The sequence below is a fragment of the Eucyclogobius newberryi genome, unplaced genomic scaffold (genome assembly GCF_026437365.1).
Source record: "Eucyclogobius newberryi isolate DKJ021-1_F unplaced genomic scaffold, fEucNew1.0.hap1 SCAF_1, whole genome shotgun sequence".
NCBI classification, from domain to species: domain Eukaryota; kingdom Metazoa; phylum Chordata; class Actinopteri; order Gobiiformes; family Gobiidae; genus Eucyclogobius; species Eucyclogobius newberryi.
The window spans coordinates 34,903,547-34,922,317 of record NW_027315723.1 but is presented as its reverse complement, the minus strand read 5'-3'; the positions used below and the strand labels follow the sequence as shown (position 1 = coordinate 34,922,317).

Below are 18,771 nucleotides of genomic sequence, written 5' to 3'. Positions count from 1 at the left end.
ATGCATAAAACTTACGACGCTAAGGCCCGCCCTAAAGGTATATGGGCTGTCCAGTCGACCATGAGCTGCACAAATCGCAAGCATTTTCAATAAATACGTGTAGATATAGCATTTCTAATCATACTGCATTACATAGGATTGGCTTAAGGTGATTTACACCTTATTTTCTTTCTCCATAATTTATCACCTTCTCAACTGAAAGTTGACAGCTTAACTTGACAGTTTAACTCCTGCCAAGTTTGTTTAAAAATAAATGAAGGTGTTTTATGTGTTAGACATAATGTAATACCGTATAGGTCTTTCTGTATTATCAATAAGAACTCAAACGTAAAACCCATCTTTGAATTGAGCTAATTGATGTACATAAAAAGGCACTTTACACAAATGCAAATATAGTGGAAAATGTCAATCCAATAGAAAATGGCACAATTTTAGTTTACCTTTACCTAACTACATTTATCATTACTTCCTAATCTTTGCGTTTTTAGTACTTACCAAATTATGCACAAGCACTGTTTATTGTCCACTCAAACCCAAAACCAATTTAATGCAGTTAATCCTCTGGCTGCCTCCATCTTGGCTCCTCTTTTCTCCACACCTCCTAAGCAGGGCCTCCATATGGCTGTTTCAGACATCTCCATTTTTGCCTTTTTCTTTCGCTAGTGGAAACTGGCTCATAAAGAAAGCATATCCATATATATTATAGTGTAATACAAAACATCTCATGCACCAGTGCAAATTCAAACTCTCTAAACCCTGTTGTTCCATATTTTTTCTAAAAAAGTATTACTTTCTTAAAACTTTTCAGCAGAACCGTACAAAATTCCAACAGATCATCCTCTAAACTAAAATAGGTGCTTGTTTCTCACAGTTATATTCTAATACATTACTTGCTGTCTATCGTAAATTGCAAACACTTCATGCTCTGTCGTCATTTTTGTCTTTTTTATTTCGTGGTGCACAATGCCGTGTAGTGTTGTAATGCCACAGCTTATTATAGCCGGGAACAGGCAGTGTAAATCATTCAAGGCTGGCTGTATTCCTCACACAGACATCCTTTCACACCACAACGCTCTGCATCAATCACAGACACCATTCTGTTGACTAAAGTCAATTTGTATAACTTTTCCAGGATATTCCAAGCAGTAGATTTGATTATGTTTAGTAAAAGTAAAAATCAAAATGACACAGGAATATGGTATGACATCACTGGGTTCAGATTCCTGGTTTCAGTCATGGAAAAGATGGTATATTGTTTTGAATTGTCAATTGCTATGGCAACAGAGACACATGGCTACAGTTCTTTTGGGATTTGGTAAAAGGCCTTCTTCTCCTTTCAATTGCTTTTTGAAGGAAAAGGATCCATAAAAGATTTTTGGTAGATCTGGAAACAATATGAGAAATAATAATGGAGTGTAAAGGCAGGTGCTCTGGCAACTGTTTTGTCCTGCTCCTTCAACTCACGACACAAGATTTTTTTTGAACAATTATAATTTACCCATACACTTATAGGGTTGTATCTGCCTTCTTGATCATTTAGAGATATTTAAGTTTAAAGTTCAGACAAGCACAATGGAATGTAGAAATGGGCTTTTGCTCATAAAAACCCAAATAAACATAACTAAACTCTTCAAAATCTTCATTAAGTGTGAAGCTATTCTGGAATAATATCAGATGTAACCCTGCAATTCGTTGGGGAGGATGGAGAGGCATCAACTTGTCAAATTTCCTTTTTGAATGAAAAAATGTTAATAAAGGAAAACTATATTTTTGAACATACACTAAGCCCTTTTCTTTCTTCTTTATCTTCTTTGTTCACATATTACAGCACTGTATAGGTCATAGTAGTATTGTTTGTGTAATAGAACATGGGGTAAGATGTTCCCTTTACAGTCATAACCTTGTATGGGTTATTTCTTCATTTTATCCATATGGACAAATCACTTTACCACCAGAATTAGCTCCACCACAATTTAAGCTTCTATACCTCACGTCCGTCTGCCTGTATGCTGCCTGTGCTTTGTTTATGTGCTTTTAAGTCTTTTTTCTTTCTTATCTCTTGGGCTGTGTGCAGCGCTGGCACCCCAGGGGACAGCAAAGAAGAGTAACACTGTTTTGATGTGGTTGAATTTTCTGCCATCTGAGAATGAAGCAAAGAAAGCAGAGGTTTATACGGAAAAAAGATGCAAAATGTAATTGCCTCCGCAATCATGTTCAAAAGAAGTTTATGATCACATTGCACTGTCCCTCCGTGCTTCATACACAGGAAATTATTAGGCTGGCTGTCCTTCACACAGACGACAATAAGGAGTCGTCGGCAGAGGAATCGAATTGTCGGATACTGAGCTGTGTAATCACTGGGATTTATCTCCTTTTTACAGCCACTTATCGTTTCATAATGCATGTGTTCCAACTGTTGCCGCTCCCCTCTGGGACTCAGGGGAGGACGAGCGGGATGATCGAGAGCTCTCACTCACTAATTTTTCTCTCTTCTTGTATATCCTCAATTAACTTCCTTAACCAGGGAAGCGACAATGGGAATGAAAGCGGTTGATATGTTGGATTTACTTAAAACCACAAGAAAAACATAATAATAAAATGTGACCAAAAACAAACAGATTACAATAATTGCATCATGTACACATCTACTAAAATATAAGTGCATATAAAATAAGCACTTATTCCCACACTTTCTTTTCCCATTCACTGGCAAGGACCACAACACAGCTATGATGCAAAGTGTTTACTGACATAGGAGAAACATGAACAACACAAATGTACAGAATGGATGCAGTTTTGGGGCTTCTGGCGTTGAGGGTTGTAAGGCTCCCGGGGCTCAGGATTAGAATGATTAGAATAGTTAGAAGAGGGTGGGAGGGAGGGGCACGAAGTCACGAACATCAATGTGTGTGACCTGGATGCTTAAAAAGTGTAGCCATAGGAAGGGACGTGAAAGGGGTGTGGTCCTGCTCCCGGACTTAAGATAACAAACTTATCTTCTTTTCACTAGCAAGGACCATAAGGCTATAAAGACGACAACAACACAAACTGTTGCACAGATTTTGGCTGACATTTACCAGGAGGCCATAAATGCTTCATTATACATTTATCACAGCATGGGGTCAGATCTGAAGAGATCACATGATCAAATTAGTATAATGCAAGCACAGTCTATAGCGCTAGTTTGCTGTTTACACTCAAAATATTATTCTTCTCATTGGTGTGCAAAAGTATGGTCGGTCTCTCCAAGGACACGATTTAGTAGAGCCAAATCATATTTAGCCGTTATGAGTTCTGGGTAAATAGACTACAAAGAGGAGAAAATGTTGATGTAGATGCTTGTCCTCTAGAGGAATTAAACTGCGACAAGGACACTGTATAGTCGCTTGAGTGGCACCAGTCTCCAACTCTCTTGAATTGTGGTAATCAATCCCATACTAAATAGACATGTATACACATATAAACACTTGCAAAAATATTGAGTCTTCACAAGCACGTTTTTGATGCATTGAGTATAAAACCTACAACTTCTTTGACATTTAAGTACAGTTGCACAAACATTGTACTGGTCCTAATCAAAGCTAATCAAAGCATACAAACTCATAAAGTTTGTATGCTGTTTTTTCACCAAACGGTACATATTTCAGATTTAAAGTCTGGATAACAAAATCACAACAGAAGTTGCTTCAAAGGGCAACAGACTTTTATAGGATTTATAAATAAGTACCGAGTAGTTATTAGAACCTGAGCAATGACCACTATAACACTCAAGGCTTATAAATCAAACTTTCAATGGGAATAATATCTAAATTTTACAATTGCATTAATAATCTGGACAGCTACGAAATATATTTGTATTTGGGGGGAAGTTTGTTGGAAAAATGTGGCACGTTTTTTCATAACTCCGTGTCAAAGTGCACAATAATCACTAGGAAATGCCAACTTCTGGAGAAACTGTGGCAGCCGGGAGGCAAACCACTATCACATGTTTTGTGGCTGTCAGAAATATGGGACAGAAATTAACAAGACACTTTTTGACTTCTAAACTATCCATCCATCCATCCATTTTCTACCGCTTGTTCCCTTTCGGGGTCGCGGGTGACTGGAGCCTATCCCAGTGACTTCTAAACTATGTAATTACAAAACTCCTGCCATGGACACAATAAATAGATACCTTTGGAATTCACTTTTGAAGGCAAGAAAAAAGGCCATCACAAACAAATGAATGACACCAACCTCACCAACGATCGAAGACTGGACTGACATAGTAAGGGACACATGGAAAAAAAGACATTCGGACTTAATCTGAACATGGACATATTTGATAATTCTTGGACTAAATAGGACTATTATGTGCCAAGTAAGTAAGTATCCTTTATCTGTGTCAAGTTCTGTGTTCTCTTTTGTTTAGTTTATATACATTTTAAAACGTGTACTCCAAAGTACATCAAGATGTTTTGGCACGCTGCAAACATCTCTCATGAGTGGCATCTCTATGCACAAGAGTAAGCGCCGCCTCCTCTCCTGCTTCTCTCTGTGCAAGGAAACCTCTCGCCTCTCGCTAAACTCATTAATAACCGACTTAAACCACTGCCTTTACTCTCCTCCTCTTCACTATACGTGTCATTTCTGCAAATTGGCCTTTAAAGTGAGCATACTTATCTCCGCAGATCTGGGGTCTCATTTATAAAGTGTACGTACATCCAAAATAGGGTCCAAAAATAACAGACTTGAGTTTTGGATGTCTAAAAAAAACAACTTGACGTGGGATTGTGCGGTTGTGTGCGCAGACTCTGCACCCTGCGAGTTTTCAGAGACGAGGCAGAAGGTGATTTGCGGTTAGAGAGAAAGAGCCAGTTTGAGGAAGGATGTGTTTAGACCGCAATGCATTTAGATCCCCCCACTATTACTCATTTAATCACAACTGTTGGAATTTGGAGTGACTATGGTTTTGAGTGGATTAATCCACTGTTAAGCGCAGGTAAAGATAGGTTAAAGGCCTTCACATGTTTTGTTCAATGAAAATCTGAGTTTTCTCTGAAGATCCTCGCGCCTGTGTCTCTGCTGCAGTGACTCTCTGCCCCTCCCTCTGTGTCTCAGTGTGTCAATCAAACCTGCTCATTGTTGGCTCATGTTTAGGTAAAGATCATAACTCACACTGAATTGGTGAAATGGAGGAGAGGAGGAAGCGTGACATGAGGCGTTTTTTTAAATGAGACCCATGACCTCTAACTTTGCCTGGCGGTGCAAACATGTGGCACAAGATGAGTAAGTGCACTTTAAAATAACCATTTATCCAAAAAATAAATACATGAATTAATTGCCGTTGGACAACAAGCAAATGTTCTGCCGGATTGGAACTAACTAGAAGTGAATTTTAGACTCTTCAGAATCACCTTGAACCTGATATTGCTGCTTCATTCTTGCCCTCCTCAGCAGCAGTGCAGCTCTGAAGGACAGGACGGAGCTCTGGACAGAAGACAGGTGTGTCGACCTCGTGTCTGCTCTCCCACACCACAGGGGACCTCTTTGAAATAGGGGCCAGGGCTCTGACCCAGTCTTCTCAGGCGCACTTTGTCTCTAAACGGAGCACTAAATCACCAAGGTGCAGGAGAAAAATGTATGGCTACACTTCTGATGTATCTATCCCGGTGTGCTAAGATCACCTGGAATTTCCCATTTTGTGGAAAGTGAATTATTTATACAGCGAAAGTAAAATTACAGCAGTTAAGCGGTGACCTTTAGGTGCTTTAGCCTTCTGTGGAGTCAGACATGAACAGTTTTGAAAAAGAAAAATGCCCCATAATTCCATGATTTTGCCCCAAATTGCATGCAGCTGGTGAGGGAAATGTATATAGTTTGATACAATGAACAACATAAAGCAACAAATTACATGTCATTTTACTTCAGTCAGTCTATTTACTCCTGTAATGTGGCCACTTGAAGATTGCATTATAGTGCAATGGAGATGAAAGTCCTCTCTGATCCGCTGAAATAACATCTTGTGCAGTAATCTGTTTGTAGATTTGATTCCTTTGATGATATTTCCCCTCGAGTTGGCTTTTCACCGCCATGAAACGGATGTATGTTCAAATGGTGTTTACAGGGCCAGCATTTGACTAACGCTGAAGCTGATTCAATGGAGCACATGCCAACAATAAACAAAAAAATGAACTTTCATAAATGAAATATGGTACGGTTTGTTTGTTTAAACTGGCAAACTGGAAAATCTAGCTGCTTTTCAATGTATGCCTCTTTGTAAATGCTTAAGTTCATACCTCAAGACCTGTTGTTTTTGTTTTTTGCCAATACCGATATATTTATTCTCTGGCATTTAAAACAAATGTTTGCCTGTGTTTGTTGTGTTTGTTTTGTACTCTGTGCAGCACTTTGGAGACTTTGTGTTGGTAAAATGTGCTATAGAAATAAAGTTGGATTGGATTGGAATATATCACACATCCTACTATGACGCACTTTATAAACATATTGACATGAACTTTCTATATCAACTTTGTGAAATATTTTTCTGTACGAGCATTCACTTTTATGTCACTGACCCAACGACAAAAGGTTATGTTTTTGTTTTGCACAGCTTTACAAAAGGTTGGGTTGAATGCAGACAAATTGTTTATTTGTCGTCCCTTCATCTCTGCTTTTGTGAAAATGTCCTTGGAACTCCAGTCCATAACTTGCTCTTTTTTAACTTAAAAATAAACTGTACTTTTTTGTTACTTTATGTAGCAACCTTATGCATGTTGAGAAATATTTTTGTTTGTATCCAACTCACTACAGGCTGAACACATGTTTAAATAAATACACAGCTGAATAACTATGCAGTGTTTGGCCCACGTTGCCGCTCATTGGCACATTCTGTCTGTTCTGTCAAGTTCTCTCTCTTCCCTGTACTTTCGACAATCACCCACTTGTGTTGTTGAAAGTGCCAAAACGTTGGTGTCTTTGGGGATGCTTTTGCACACTTTTGGACTGGGGAAGCTTTCACGATATGCATTTGTGCGAGGCTGTCTGCTGTGCGAGTCTGCCTGTACTGCGAGCGAACATTCTCTACTTGAAACACTAAGCGAATCACCTCAATGTGATAATTGGCTCCCTGGAGTTCTTGTGTCTGTGCTGCTCATCATTGTCGTTCCCAACAGAAAAAAAAGAACAAAAATGTGTGTTGGGGGATATGGGTTAACTTAACTGGAATGATAACTGATTTTGTCGAGGAGACTTAGAAGTGTTGAGACAGCCAGGCGAGATCCGGCGCAAATCTGGCTAAAGGCGCTATGCTACTCTCTCATTTATGTTCGCAAGACAGGTTTGGAGGCAGGTGGATGATGATACAAAATTCAAACGCCGTAACGTCATTGAAAAAGCTGGCGAGAACAGCAAAATCTGGACTGCGATTTGATTGACGCATTGTGGCCGTTCTGAGAGCAAGGTGTGAATGTGCATAGGCGTCTTACATACTGAAGATTAAAGGCTGCTCTACATGCATTTGTATATAGATCGTGTAGATGAACGAGTGAGACAGTGGCAGAGTGGTTAACATGCTTTGTGCCCACCGAGAAAGTCCAGAATTATATGTTAAAAACCGTGTTGGACTTTTCTTTTTTAGAGTTAGCCTTTTCTGCCTTAGTGTGGGTAGGTTTCCAAACTCTACATAGATTAAAATGAGTAGAAATGGTAAATGTATAAAATTGCTTTGTTCTAGTACCTTCCAGTTTAGTTTCTTACAGCTACAATTATGCGTACTATCACTATTATTATTCATATGCAGCTTTCAATATCCCTTTCTTATAGTTCTTTTGTTTTTCCGTTTAAAACAAATCCGAATGAACAAAACCTTTTACACAACCTACTATCACTGAAATAAAACATACAATTGTCACCAGGGTATCAGTAGTTCTTTGACATTGGAAAGTTTTATCATCAAAGTACTTATCAGGCAGGTTCATTTGGAAATACAACTTCAGACCAGACATGAGTAAGCCTCACTGGCAAAGAAACAAGGTCTAAAAGTAGCCTGTGCTAAACTAGCCATGTCGGCCCATTAGTTACAAGTGTTTTTGGGGCTTTCGATGCTCCATTTGTTAGGATACTTTGTATGTGACACGGGCGACCTTAGCCGGTGGCCTGCATTGCTGACACCAGGGCTTTATAAAAAAGGAAAAAAAAAACATCAACCTGTTTATGCAGCCCTTCCTCGCAGGCACACGGACACACCAGACAGAGTCCCTCCATCACTTCTCCCATATGCTCCGTGCAGTCACCGGGGTATAGCCGACCACAGAGCAGATTGTTGGCCGCTTCAGAGGCAAAACACAAAGACAGCTGGGCGCCCATCACCAGGTCAAGCAGATGTTCAGGTGACTGCGAGAGGAAGGGAGAGGAATCAGGAGCAAGCACAGTCAGGAGTGCGGAGAAAGCATTAATTCATCCGTGGGATTACATTGTATTTTAGGTTTCACACTTGTACGCACGAACACACACACACAAGACACACATTTCAGCAGGGATAAAGCAGGACTTGACCAGCACTAAACCAGGACTAGAAAAAAACGAAAACCAAGTCTACATTGAGACTAAAACTGGGCTCAACTAGGACCAAACAAGGTCAAGGACTATTTATAAATACATTGTGGCATAGATAAAAAGATTGGTTGTCTTTGTTGAAATATTTGATCTTAAATTGTAAGGGCAGTGGTTGAAGCAGTAGCAGCAGGAGTAATACAGATAGTAGGAATATTCTAAAATGGTATATTCATGGAGCTAACTGTACTTCATAGCCTCCTTTGGCCAAATATCTTGCGAGAATTGTTATCATTGTAGTACTACTAAGTGAGTAAAGTCATTGCAATACACAATAGCAGTTGTTGTTGTTGTTGTTGTTGTAGTAGTGGTAGTGCCTGTATACATTTACATTTATCTCTAGTAGTACCAACATAGTATTAGTTCTTGTTGTAGCAAATAATATTGTTCTATATATATATATATATAGCAGTATTAGTAGTTGTTGTTGTAGTTGACTAAGTACCTAATTAGTGTATCGTATTTCCCGGAGTATAAGTCGCACCAGCCAAAAAATGCATAATAGAGAAGAAAAAACACATATAAGTCGCTCCGGAGTATGAAATGCGGTTACAAGTGTGAAAATAACAAATAATATCACATATAAGTCGCTCCGGAGTATAAGTATATAAGCATAAATATAAGTATAAGTCGCACCCCAACCAAAACTACGAAAAAAGGTGCGACTTATTGTCCGGAAAATACGGTAATAGAATGGCCGTAGGAATAGCAGTTTAGAACAGCAATCGTAATACGCACTGTCGAGAAGTCATAAAGTCAATACCTTTTTGTCCTAAAATGGTGCAAAGCAAAAGCTGTGTGCAATGGGAAAAAAGAGAGAGAATTGCAAACGCTCTGTATTTCATCCCTTGGCTACACTCCAGGCCCAGGCAGGTGTCCAGGTGACGCTGTATGGAAGCGATAGGAACCTACATACTTACGGAACTAATACGTCAACGCTAGAACTTCATCAGCAGTCCCTTGTGTGCAGAGCCTTTTCCACTTTCCTTAGGCTCCAGAATCTGTTTGGTTTCTTCTATCGATCGCTCTGTACCGCCGTTGCGCTCAGCTGGAGGTCCAATGCCTTTGATCTCTTGACTATCAATGCCTATAAATGCGGATGATATGGCTAAGCAGCTTGTGGGTTCTGCGCTTTTCATTTCTCCTGGGGTAATATTCACAGCTGAACCCGACTCGAGAGCGATGTGCAGATGTGCGGTGATATAAAAAGGATTGCACTTTTGAAAGTTTCGCTCGCGGCCTAGTTTGATCCAATCAGAAACTGTAAGCTGACATAAATTTGCATACAGGGTGATGTAATAGTGAAATTGTAATTCTGGCGAGCTTCTCTCTCCCCACCGGTTCCAAAGGACATTTTTCTCAACACAGCATTTGTCAAATTAGACTAGACGATGATTCTTCAATTTTTCTCTTCCTCCATTCTCTCCTTTCTTGTGCCAGCCTTTGTTCTTCGGTCTCATATATAATACATGAAGATTGGAGGGCTTATACCAACTGTGAACAACTGGAAAGAAACTGTTTAAGAGCGGGATAGGTTAGGTGTGGTGCAAATGGTGAATGAATAGCATTTATAAACTGAAAATAGACAGTGACATGGTTACTGCAGTGGCACTGTGCCTGGAACATCATTAGCGTGACTGTCATAGCTTGGAGTTATGTGGAAGCCCTGAATTATCCAGTTTTACTTTGTTGCACTTGAAGTTTACTTTATTGTCAAAGAGATTGGGATCATGCCGTCACACCTCATTTAACATCTTCTCAATGGCGTAAAGTTTTTGACGTCGGATCTCGACCTCAATTGTTGCTTGTGTGTAGAAAATGTATAGACTATAAATATTTAAATTTAAATTATTCACATATTTGGTTATTTTGTTTCAAAGTTTGGCTGTTCAGTCCTTGCTAGATGTATGTGGTAATGTTTTTAGGGCATCTTGTTAGATTTTGTTTATATTCCTTTGCTTACAAGCACTGTAAGAAGTGTAATTTGCATTTGATTGTGTTGAAAATTAGAAAAAAGCAGAAATTGCAATCCCAACTGCACTGGTTCAAAGAAAAAGGCTCAAACTTTATCGAAGAAAAAAAATGACATCTGCAATCTGAGAGTGACGCTTATACCGCAATAGATTAGCCAATGGAGTAACATGGTGGAAGCCTGCATTGCTTATTAAAACTCTCCTTTATGCGTCTTCAATGTTTTGTGGATCTTTAGTAGCATACAAACACTCACACTATCATAAAACACCCACACGTCATTCTAAAGGGATTCTTCTACACTCGATCTGACCTTTGCCCTTTGCTTTTCTTGCAGCTGGCACCACCTACATCTTCGGAAAGGGCGGTGGTCTCATCACCTACACGTGGCCCAACAACGAGAGGCCGAGCACGAGAACGGACCGCCTCGCCGTGGGCTTCAGCACCACCATTAAAGACGGCATCCTGGTGCGCATTGACTCCGCCCCTCGCCTGGGAGACTACATCATGCTGCACGTCGTAAGTACCGCGGCGAGCCCTCTTGACCATTTCCTGCCTTGCATTATTTAGCAGCTTAAAACCCACTAGTGGCCCATTCAAGTCACTTAATTACTTTGAGGCTAGACATCTGGTGCAAGCTAATTACCAAAACACTTTCCTCTGGCCACTGGAGCACTTCCCATGTCTGGCCAAGAGGAAGACCACACAGCAAATGGTGCTTTTCATTGTTCAAAAATGTTGTACTCTAGCATTTGGAGCTGTAAGCCTTAAGATGTTTAGCCGGATAATCAGTAGATTATGTTTTAGTCAACCAATGCATAAAGTATATTAAAATGTGGGACAACAGCAGAAAGGAGAAGGTATTGTGTGAGTCAGCTGATGTTTTGGGAGTAAATCATGAGTTTAATCTGCCTTTTTACAAATGAGTACACAGTTTTCTTGTACTTTTCTGGATAAATGGGTGTTTCGCATGAGCAGCCATGCAGTTGCAGTCTTGTGAGGGCAGTTTGGGTCATTTACATGGTCAAATACTCGTTTTAAGGCTTTTTCTAGGCCCTTTTTAGTCAACTAATAGATTATCTAAGCATGTCTTAAGTCGACCGAGAATTTCTTTTATCAACTATTGCCCTAATCATAATAGACATTTTAAAGATTTTTATTTGAACTACATGGGCACTGGGCTGTCATTTTTGTTATTAATAATCTGATCGTTTGTCTTGATCCTTTGGCTTGTGATTGCTTGTCCATAGAATTACTAGACTAGTTTCTGCAAGTTCATATTTCTCCCTTGTCGCTTCATTTTAAATCTGCCTTTCTTTGTTCTTAGCGCAACAAATAGGACAAGAGTTTTATAGTACAGGTTTTAGTGTGTGGTGTCGACTATCTGTGAACTTCGAGTTGGCTTAGGAATAACCGCAGGGCTGAATGAATGTTGCAATAACACACTTGACCCACCGGCTACAAACCACAATCTCATGTTCACACGGAAAATGTTATCCAGCCAATTTGTGTATTGCAAAGATTTCACTGAAAGACTTGCAAGAACATGCCTTCTTCGGCACGACGGTGAAACGGTAGCATGAACATTGTAACCGTATTTATCTTTATCTGCGTTTATTATTTTGTCCTATGTGTTTCCTGCGCACTGGATTGAAACGCACCTCTCCGAACAGACGGCTGCTGTTCGTCAGGCAGGAGTTAGTTCAGTCCAACATTGACATTGCAATCTTCCGGCCAAATTCACAGCATCATCCCAGCGCTGAATTATAGAGCGTACAATCCATAAAAGTGCACAGACAACTCACTCGGCTCGCTTCCTCGCCGTCTTCTCCCTGAAAAAAAGGGGAAAAAAAACACTTCTTCAACACATTGGAACTGGCTCCCAGCATGAATAATGAATGTTCCCTCCATACATATGCAGCTGCTCCTGAAGACGAGGAGTTGGAATTCCCGGCCGGTTGTCTGCACATCCACACAGCATTTTAATCATCTCTCCCCGCGACCTTGTCTTTTGACTGGTTTACATAGGCATTAAGTATTAGCATAATCATCTTTGGCGACAGGCCCTTAAATGTCGGCGAAGTCTGTATAGAGATGTAACTGCGAGGATGAAGTCGGGCTTCTGATGGTGGTGTGGAGTGAAACTGCTGACATGCCACAGTCTACGGCATTTTCAAAGTTATAGTCAGTGAGATACAAAACATTGCATAACTCCAGTTTCATCAGTCTGTTGAAAAGAGTCGGGATTCTTGTCTCGGTGAGTATGATTGACAGGTGCAGAAGCAGTCACATGGTCAGTCTCGTATCAAGACAGAAAGGGGGGAAAGGAGGAAATTGGAGGATAATTTAAAAAAAAAAATAGCATGGACCTCTGCCACAAATCAATGTACAGTATGATGCACTAAATGCATCATAATCAGAGCTGAGCAAAGTTTAAATCATGAATGATTCTGGGTTGTCAAAAGTATTGAACGTCAGATGCTAATTTATTCTTGTATCCAAACATGATACTTTTTTTTTTTTTCTTATCACTTAAACTGGACGATTATTTTTTGTTTCCCTGAACAGAATTAGAATGATAACATAAAGAAAGTACCATTATTTTTGTTGTTGTGAAAAAATTGTTTTTTATCAGTGTGGTATCAAAATCGGTATCGAGGATCAAGCCTAATCCTTGGTATTTCATTTCATTTAAAAATGTTAGTATTGTGAAAACATTTAAACTCCAGCAATTCTTTCACTGTTGGTCAAAACTAAAAAGAGATTTGACTTTGTTGAAGTTGAAGAACTGATGTATAGAAAGAAAGAACATTTATTTGTATATATCGGGTATGTACTAATTATTTGTAGCAGGAGTAGGATTTTGAGAAGCTTGTAACCATGTCGTACTTTCTTCCCATGACTTCATGGAGACTGTGTGGGCCGTGTCTGACACTGTATTAAGTACATGCGTCAAGGAGGGTCTACAGTTGCTCAGCAGATTAAAAGTCTTCTTACAGAGTTTCCTGCATATCCTGGCCATGTGGCGCCAAAAACACACCATCTGCTCACAAGGAGTTGTGGCCAAAAACAAGCTGTACAAAGACACATTTGAAAAGGTGCGAAAAAGTAAAATTGGAACGGTGTTTATTTGACCAAAAAGGCCCATCCCAGTTTTTGAGAATGAGAAAAAGTTTGTTGAAATGGTCAGAAAATGTCAATTCGAGTTATTTAGTATATAAAATGTCCTCTGCAAACATGAAAAATATGACTAAATTGACTCATACTCCAGTCTCTAAAATGTTAATGCCCCTGGATGTGCTTGAACGTGCATTCTGATCCGAAATGATGAACTGCTATGAATTGCAAATCCCAATCGTAATAAATTGCAGAAAAACTATTTATTTTTCCCTAAATTTGCCGCTCCATCTCAAAGTATATTTTTTTAAAGATGACTACTATTATGCTGAGACTGTATAATTAGTTTTCCGCAAATGTGTGAGGAACCTCAAAAGGAAGCAAAATTTTAGCATTTTTTGATATCTCAGCAGGACTTGCCAAGCAGGGTATCTCATCTAATTTATCTGTGGGAGGCGGACATCTGCATTCCTTCTGTCTCTAGGCGCTAATGAATTTTATTAGCAGTTCCTTTATACTTGAATTTTAGTTTGACAACTCATCTTACTGTTTTTTTTTTGTTTCTGGCGCTGACACTTTTGAATGATTTATTGGCAGCCAAGGGTGAACAAAGTCAAGTTAATTTAAAATGTACTGTTATTCTATCCTTCAACAAAGAAATGCTCCTCAAAACAAAGCACCGCGAGGCATTCCACCTTCACAATCATCGGCACTGAACAAAAAAATTGAACTCTTGCGCTGGTAAATAACGTTAAATAATATATCAGTCCTGGTGTGAATATTTACCCTCTGAACCGCTTTGTAACAATGTAGAAGCTGCTGGTGTTTTATGATGGATAGTAGATTTTAAGTTTTGTGAAGGAAAAGTTAAAATTTTAGGGGATCAATCAAAACGAAACATCATAATGTCAATGGAATTATTAAAAGTAGACGGTGTATATTCCCAAGTAGAGGGTTTTCTACCTGCTTGTTTCCGTAGAGATATTATGTATTTGTATGGTATTACCTGTCTTCGTGGAAACAAGCAGTTACGTAATGCCAGGTAATGTAAGTGTACAGGTCAGATCTGTGGAGAGACAACCCCGCTCACAGCAAGAATTTAATTTAAAGCATTTAATTTACATTTCAAGTATTTTTATCTAATACAAACTTGTTTTAAATGCTACTTTCAGGTGTTTTATTTATATATGAAAATCTATGTGCAAACTGTTATTACAATCTTTTGAGTGCTTAAATACATTTTGATAAATTTGTTATTATTCATATAAACCAAAAAAAAAAAAAAAAATCTGTCAAACTCAAACAATTCACTCTTGATATATTGGAGAGGTGAGGTAAAAAGTATGTATTCAATTATGTAGTAGTGCTGTTCTCAAAATGATCGATACAGCAATATTACGTGCCAGACTTCATGGAAATACACATATCAATACGGGGATAATTTAAATTATGTTAATTTATTATGAATTGACATATAAGTCTGCACTTATAATGCTTAACTACCTGCTCACAACTGCAATAAGGTAGAGATTCTGAAAATAATGGGATTTATCCATAAACTAATTGTTTTCTGATATCTAGAGCATTGTGAACATGAAATTCCTAAGCATTTTTTTTTTTTTAATTCAACCCAAGGAAAATCTGTAAATCTGGGATATGTTATATTGTGGATCATGTTGTATTGTCAGGTTCATGTCAATTACAGTCTCTGAGCTTCAGTCTCAGTTCTATTATTTGCATTTCCAAGCAATTAATAAAACTGCATACAACCCCCCAATTCAACTTTCTTACCCTTTCTTTATATTAACAGCTCTTCCTTTACCGTAGAACAAGATGACCTTCCATTGCACTTGACTCTACGACAAGTGTTCATGTTTTCCGGTTTACTCCGACAACCAAAAAGAGCATACATTGCCTTTTGGTGAGCCTGTCCAAAATCCACCGTAACATTAAAAAAAATGGCTCAATCAGAGAAAGCCTCCTAAATATCCTTCATGCTAGCTCCTTAATTAGCCCTTTTCCCGCCGAACCATGATTGGCTCTCGGCTTGTTTGGCTACGGCAAATTAAAATGCTGATTGCAGTGTTTACATTTTAAGTGCGAAGAACAACGCTTGCTTTGAAACCTGAGGCCCAATTTAGGTAAGTGGATCCACTGATGATATACAGTAATGCAAAAACATCTTATTGTGTAACTTGCAACAGATCACTGAAGTTCTTAAGCTCATACACAATCTTCAAATGTGTTGGATTGTACCTGATCATGCTTATTTTAACCCTAAGAATGATTCATAATACACAGGTTGTGTCTGACAAACTGCACATTTCTTATTGTGCCGCTCCTATCATTTGACCTTTTGCCGCTTCCTCTGACCTTCTCTGTGTCCTTTGCTGTCAGCAGCTTTATAAAATGTAGAGCTTTCTCTGTTGGACCTTGACAATGTGGCAATTCCAGGACTTTTTTCGGAGGATGCATCTAGACCCTATTACCAATAACTTCGCTCACTTCGCTCACTTCTCTAATGCATTTCAAGCACACTAATCGTTCACTGTTTAAGATCTTTTCACAACCAGAGTGGAGTTTTGCCGTGAAGCTAACAACAGCTAGCATGCTAACTGCACTTCCAGCTTCGCGCAGAACATAGTGGTCTCAGTTTTTGCCTGAATTGTTCGTTTTAGAATATATCTCTAAAACCTAACCTGTTTTGATTTATTGCATGAAAACAAATGGTTTATATTCCCTTTAAAGGTGCATTATGTAACTTTTTGGTTTGCCACCAATGGAGATGTTATTGCTTTGTCTGGCATAGTTTGAAATTTAACTTATCTATTATTGCATTTATTTGATTAAATTTCAAAACACGCATTCATCCTAATATTTTCTTGTATTTGGCCATAAAAACGACATCACAATTAGAGCAGGTTTTCACAGGTGCAGTCTGTCTTCTGTCTCTTTTCTACTGGATTCGGGAACAGCATGATAGTGAAGAAGCCGAACACATGTATAATTAACACATTTCTGAAACTGAGTTGTCACCTAACTTCGCCAAGTCCAGGTTCAATGCCGATAGCGAATCAAACTGAGCAATTAATTTAATTGTTTCTCAGCCATTTTGAAATTTGAAGAGCTCCTGTCATTGTTTTGGGAAATTATTGTGGAGTGGAACTGGCAACACAAATTGGCACTGTGATATCCAGTTCAAAGTATACGGTAGTTGAGAAAAAGTTCATAAAAATTAACTGAATAACAGGCAAAATGACTTACTCAAATCAGCAGATTAAAATAAAGTACTTGTATGAATTACATAGTCCAGCCACTTTGTTTCATCTTTATGTATTTAACTTGGCTGCTGAGAGACGTTTGGGTTAAATTCTTATTCTTATTCCCAACCTTAGGGTCAGGACCCACATTTGGGTTACCAAAAGATTCTCAGGGGGCCCCCAAGAGTTTTTAGAAAAGAGGTTGAAATGAGATTGGGTGAATTGTAATGAAGGGATGGCATGTTAATTGCTCCTTTGAAGTATTTTGTATTTTATAATAAATACTGTTCTGCTACATCTTTATTAACCAGAAATGTTTCATTAAAAGGCAGTTACATCTCAGATAAGAGAAGGATGTTGGGGTCATCAACATATCCATGTGTAAATTTGGGGTCACAGGGTGAAAGAGGTTGGAAACCACTCGGTTAAAGGATTATTCAAGTAGTGTTGCCTGCAAATGTCTTGATTGAGGTTAAAAAACAAGGTAAAATGAAAGCGGTAAATCTGCTTTCTCGCTCCTTTTATTTTCCATAAACTATGCAGCTTTTTTTAACAGTTTTCAATAACATTAGTAGTGTAACTTCTGATAAGATCCAAAATGTTTTTTGTCTCTGTCGCAGAATGGACTTACCAGACTTACCAACAGATTTTTTTTTTAACCCTGACTCTTTGCACCTTTAAAAGTGGCCTCGCAAAAATATAACATCATGCACTCTCTTTCTTTTCATTGGCGTGAAATCCATTTGGCAATTAATCAACCAAAAACACAGATCTCAGTATGTCACCTTCCGCCATTTCCTAGCTTTCACTTGCAGCCATTTTCAAAGCACTTACTCGTTATGGAGATATCCTGTGTGAGTGTGAACAAATGTGCGCTGAAAGGTAAAGTCCAGATGAAGTTGCATCTGTGGAGGCGCGCGGGTGACGGGCCGAGACTAAGGTAGCACCGGCACAAAACGCCCTGTCACTTTAACGTCTCTACTCTCTTTTCAACTCCCAATTAAGAGCGACTACCGCAGCGTGACGCCTACCCACAGTACAAAATATGCCACGCAGTGTACTCGTCCGCACAGTAATGAGGTAGATGGGAACATTTTGACATTCAAATTTTGAAATATCAATCAAATGTCTGGAGCAAAACGTCATCAGCAACATTTACCATTTCAAAGTAGGGTCTTGTTTGGGCTGACAGTCTGAATGTAATTATGCAATTTATGGAAAATAGATGCAGCATTTAATAGCTGCATTTTGCTTAAATTTGTGTTTTTGTGTCTGCAAAATAGTCACTGGCTCCTCGTGAACTTTAACGTTTTATTTTATTTGTTTACTGTAGTGGAACAAAATAGCTTCAAATTTGGCTCTGGTGCATCTACACAATAAAAGGTTGACTTTTGTGTTGACTACCATTGAGTCCTTAATGCACAGTGTACTGACCATGACCATTTTAATGAATGTATCAGTTACAAGTTGGCAGTAAAAGTGTGTTGCCCAAGAATATAACAATAGAATGCACTAACCCTAACTTCCTCAGCTAATGTCGCTAACCCACAACTTTCAAATAAGCATTTACCGATATTTATTTTTGTCTATCGCTCAGTGTTCTAAATTGGCATCTATAGGTTTCAGAGTGAGGAAGATCTATGTTAAACAGTCTAAACAACATATTATGTGAATGAATTGTAAGGTTTTATAAAAAATACCTTGTCTTGCCTTTGAAGGGGCAAAACATATCTTCCAAAAATCCCCAGTGTAGCTTTTGTAATGGGTGGCCTGCCCTGCCTGTATCCAAGGAGATGGTGTTGCTTTGTATGAATTGTTCTGCAAGAAGGCA

At 38.8% G+C, this 18,771-nt stretch overlaps 1 protein-coding gene across 12 annotated transcripts in view; it reads left to right on the top strand.

Annotated features, from left to right (window-relative positions):
- nrxn3b (neurexin 3b) overlaps positions 1–18,771 on the top strand; it is a 449,304-nt gene that overhangs the window by 329,980 nt on the left and 100,553 nt on the right. For all 12 annotated transcript variants that reach the window (XM_072444649.1, XM_072444613.1, XM_072444640.1 and 9 more), the window contains one exon: positions 10,901–11,082. In XM_072444649.1, the coding sequence (XP_072300750.1) occupies positions 10,901–11,082 (182 nt within the window). The remainder of the gene's footprint in view (positions 1–10,900; positions 11,083–18,771) is intronic.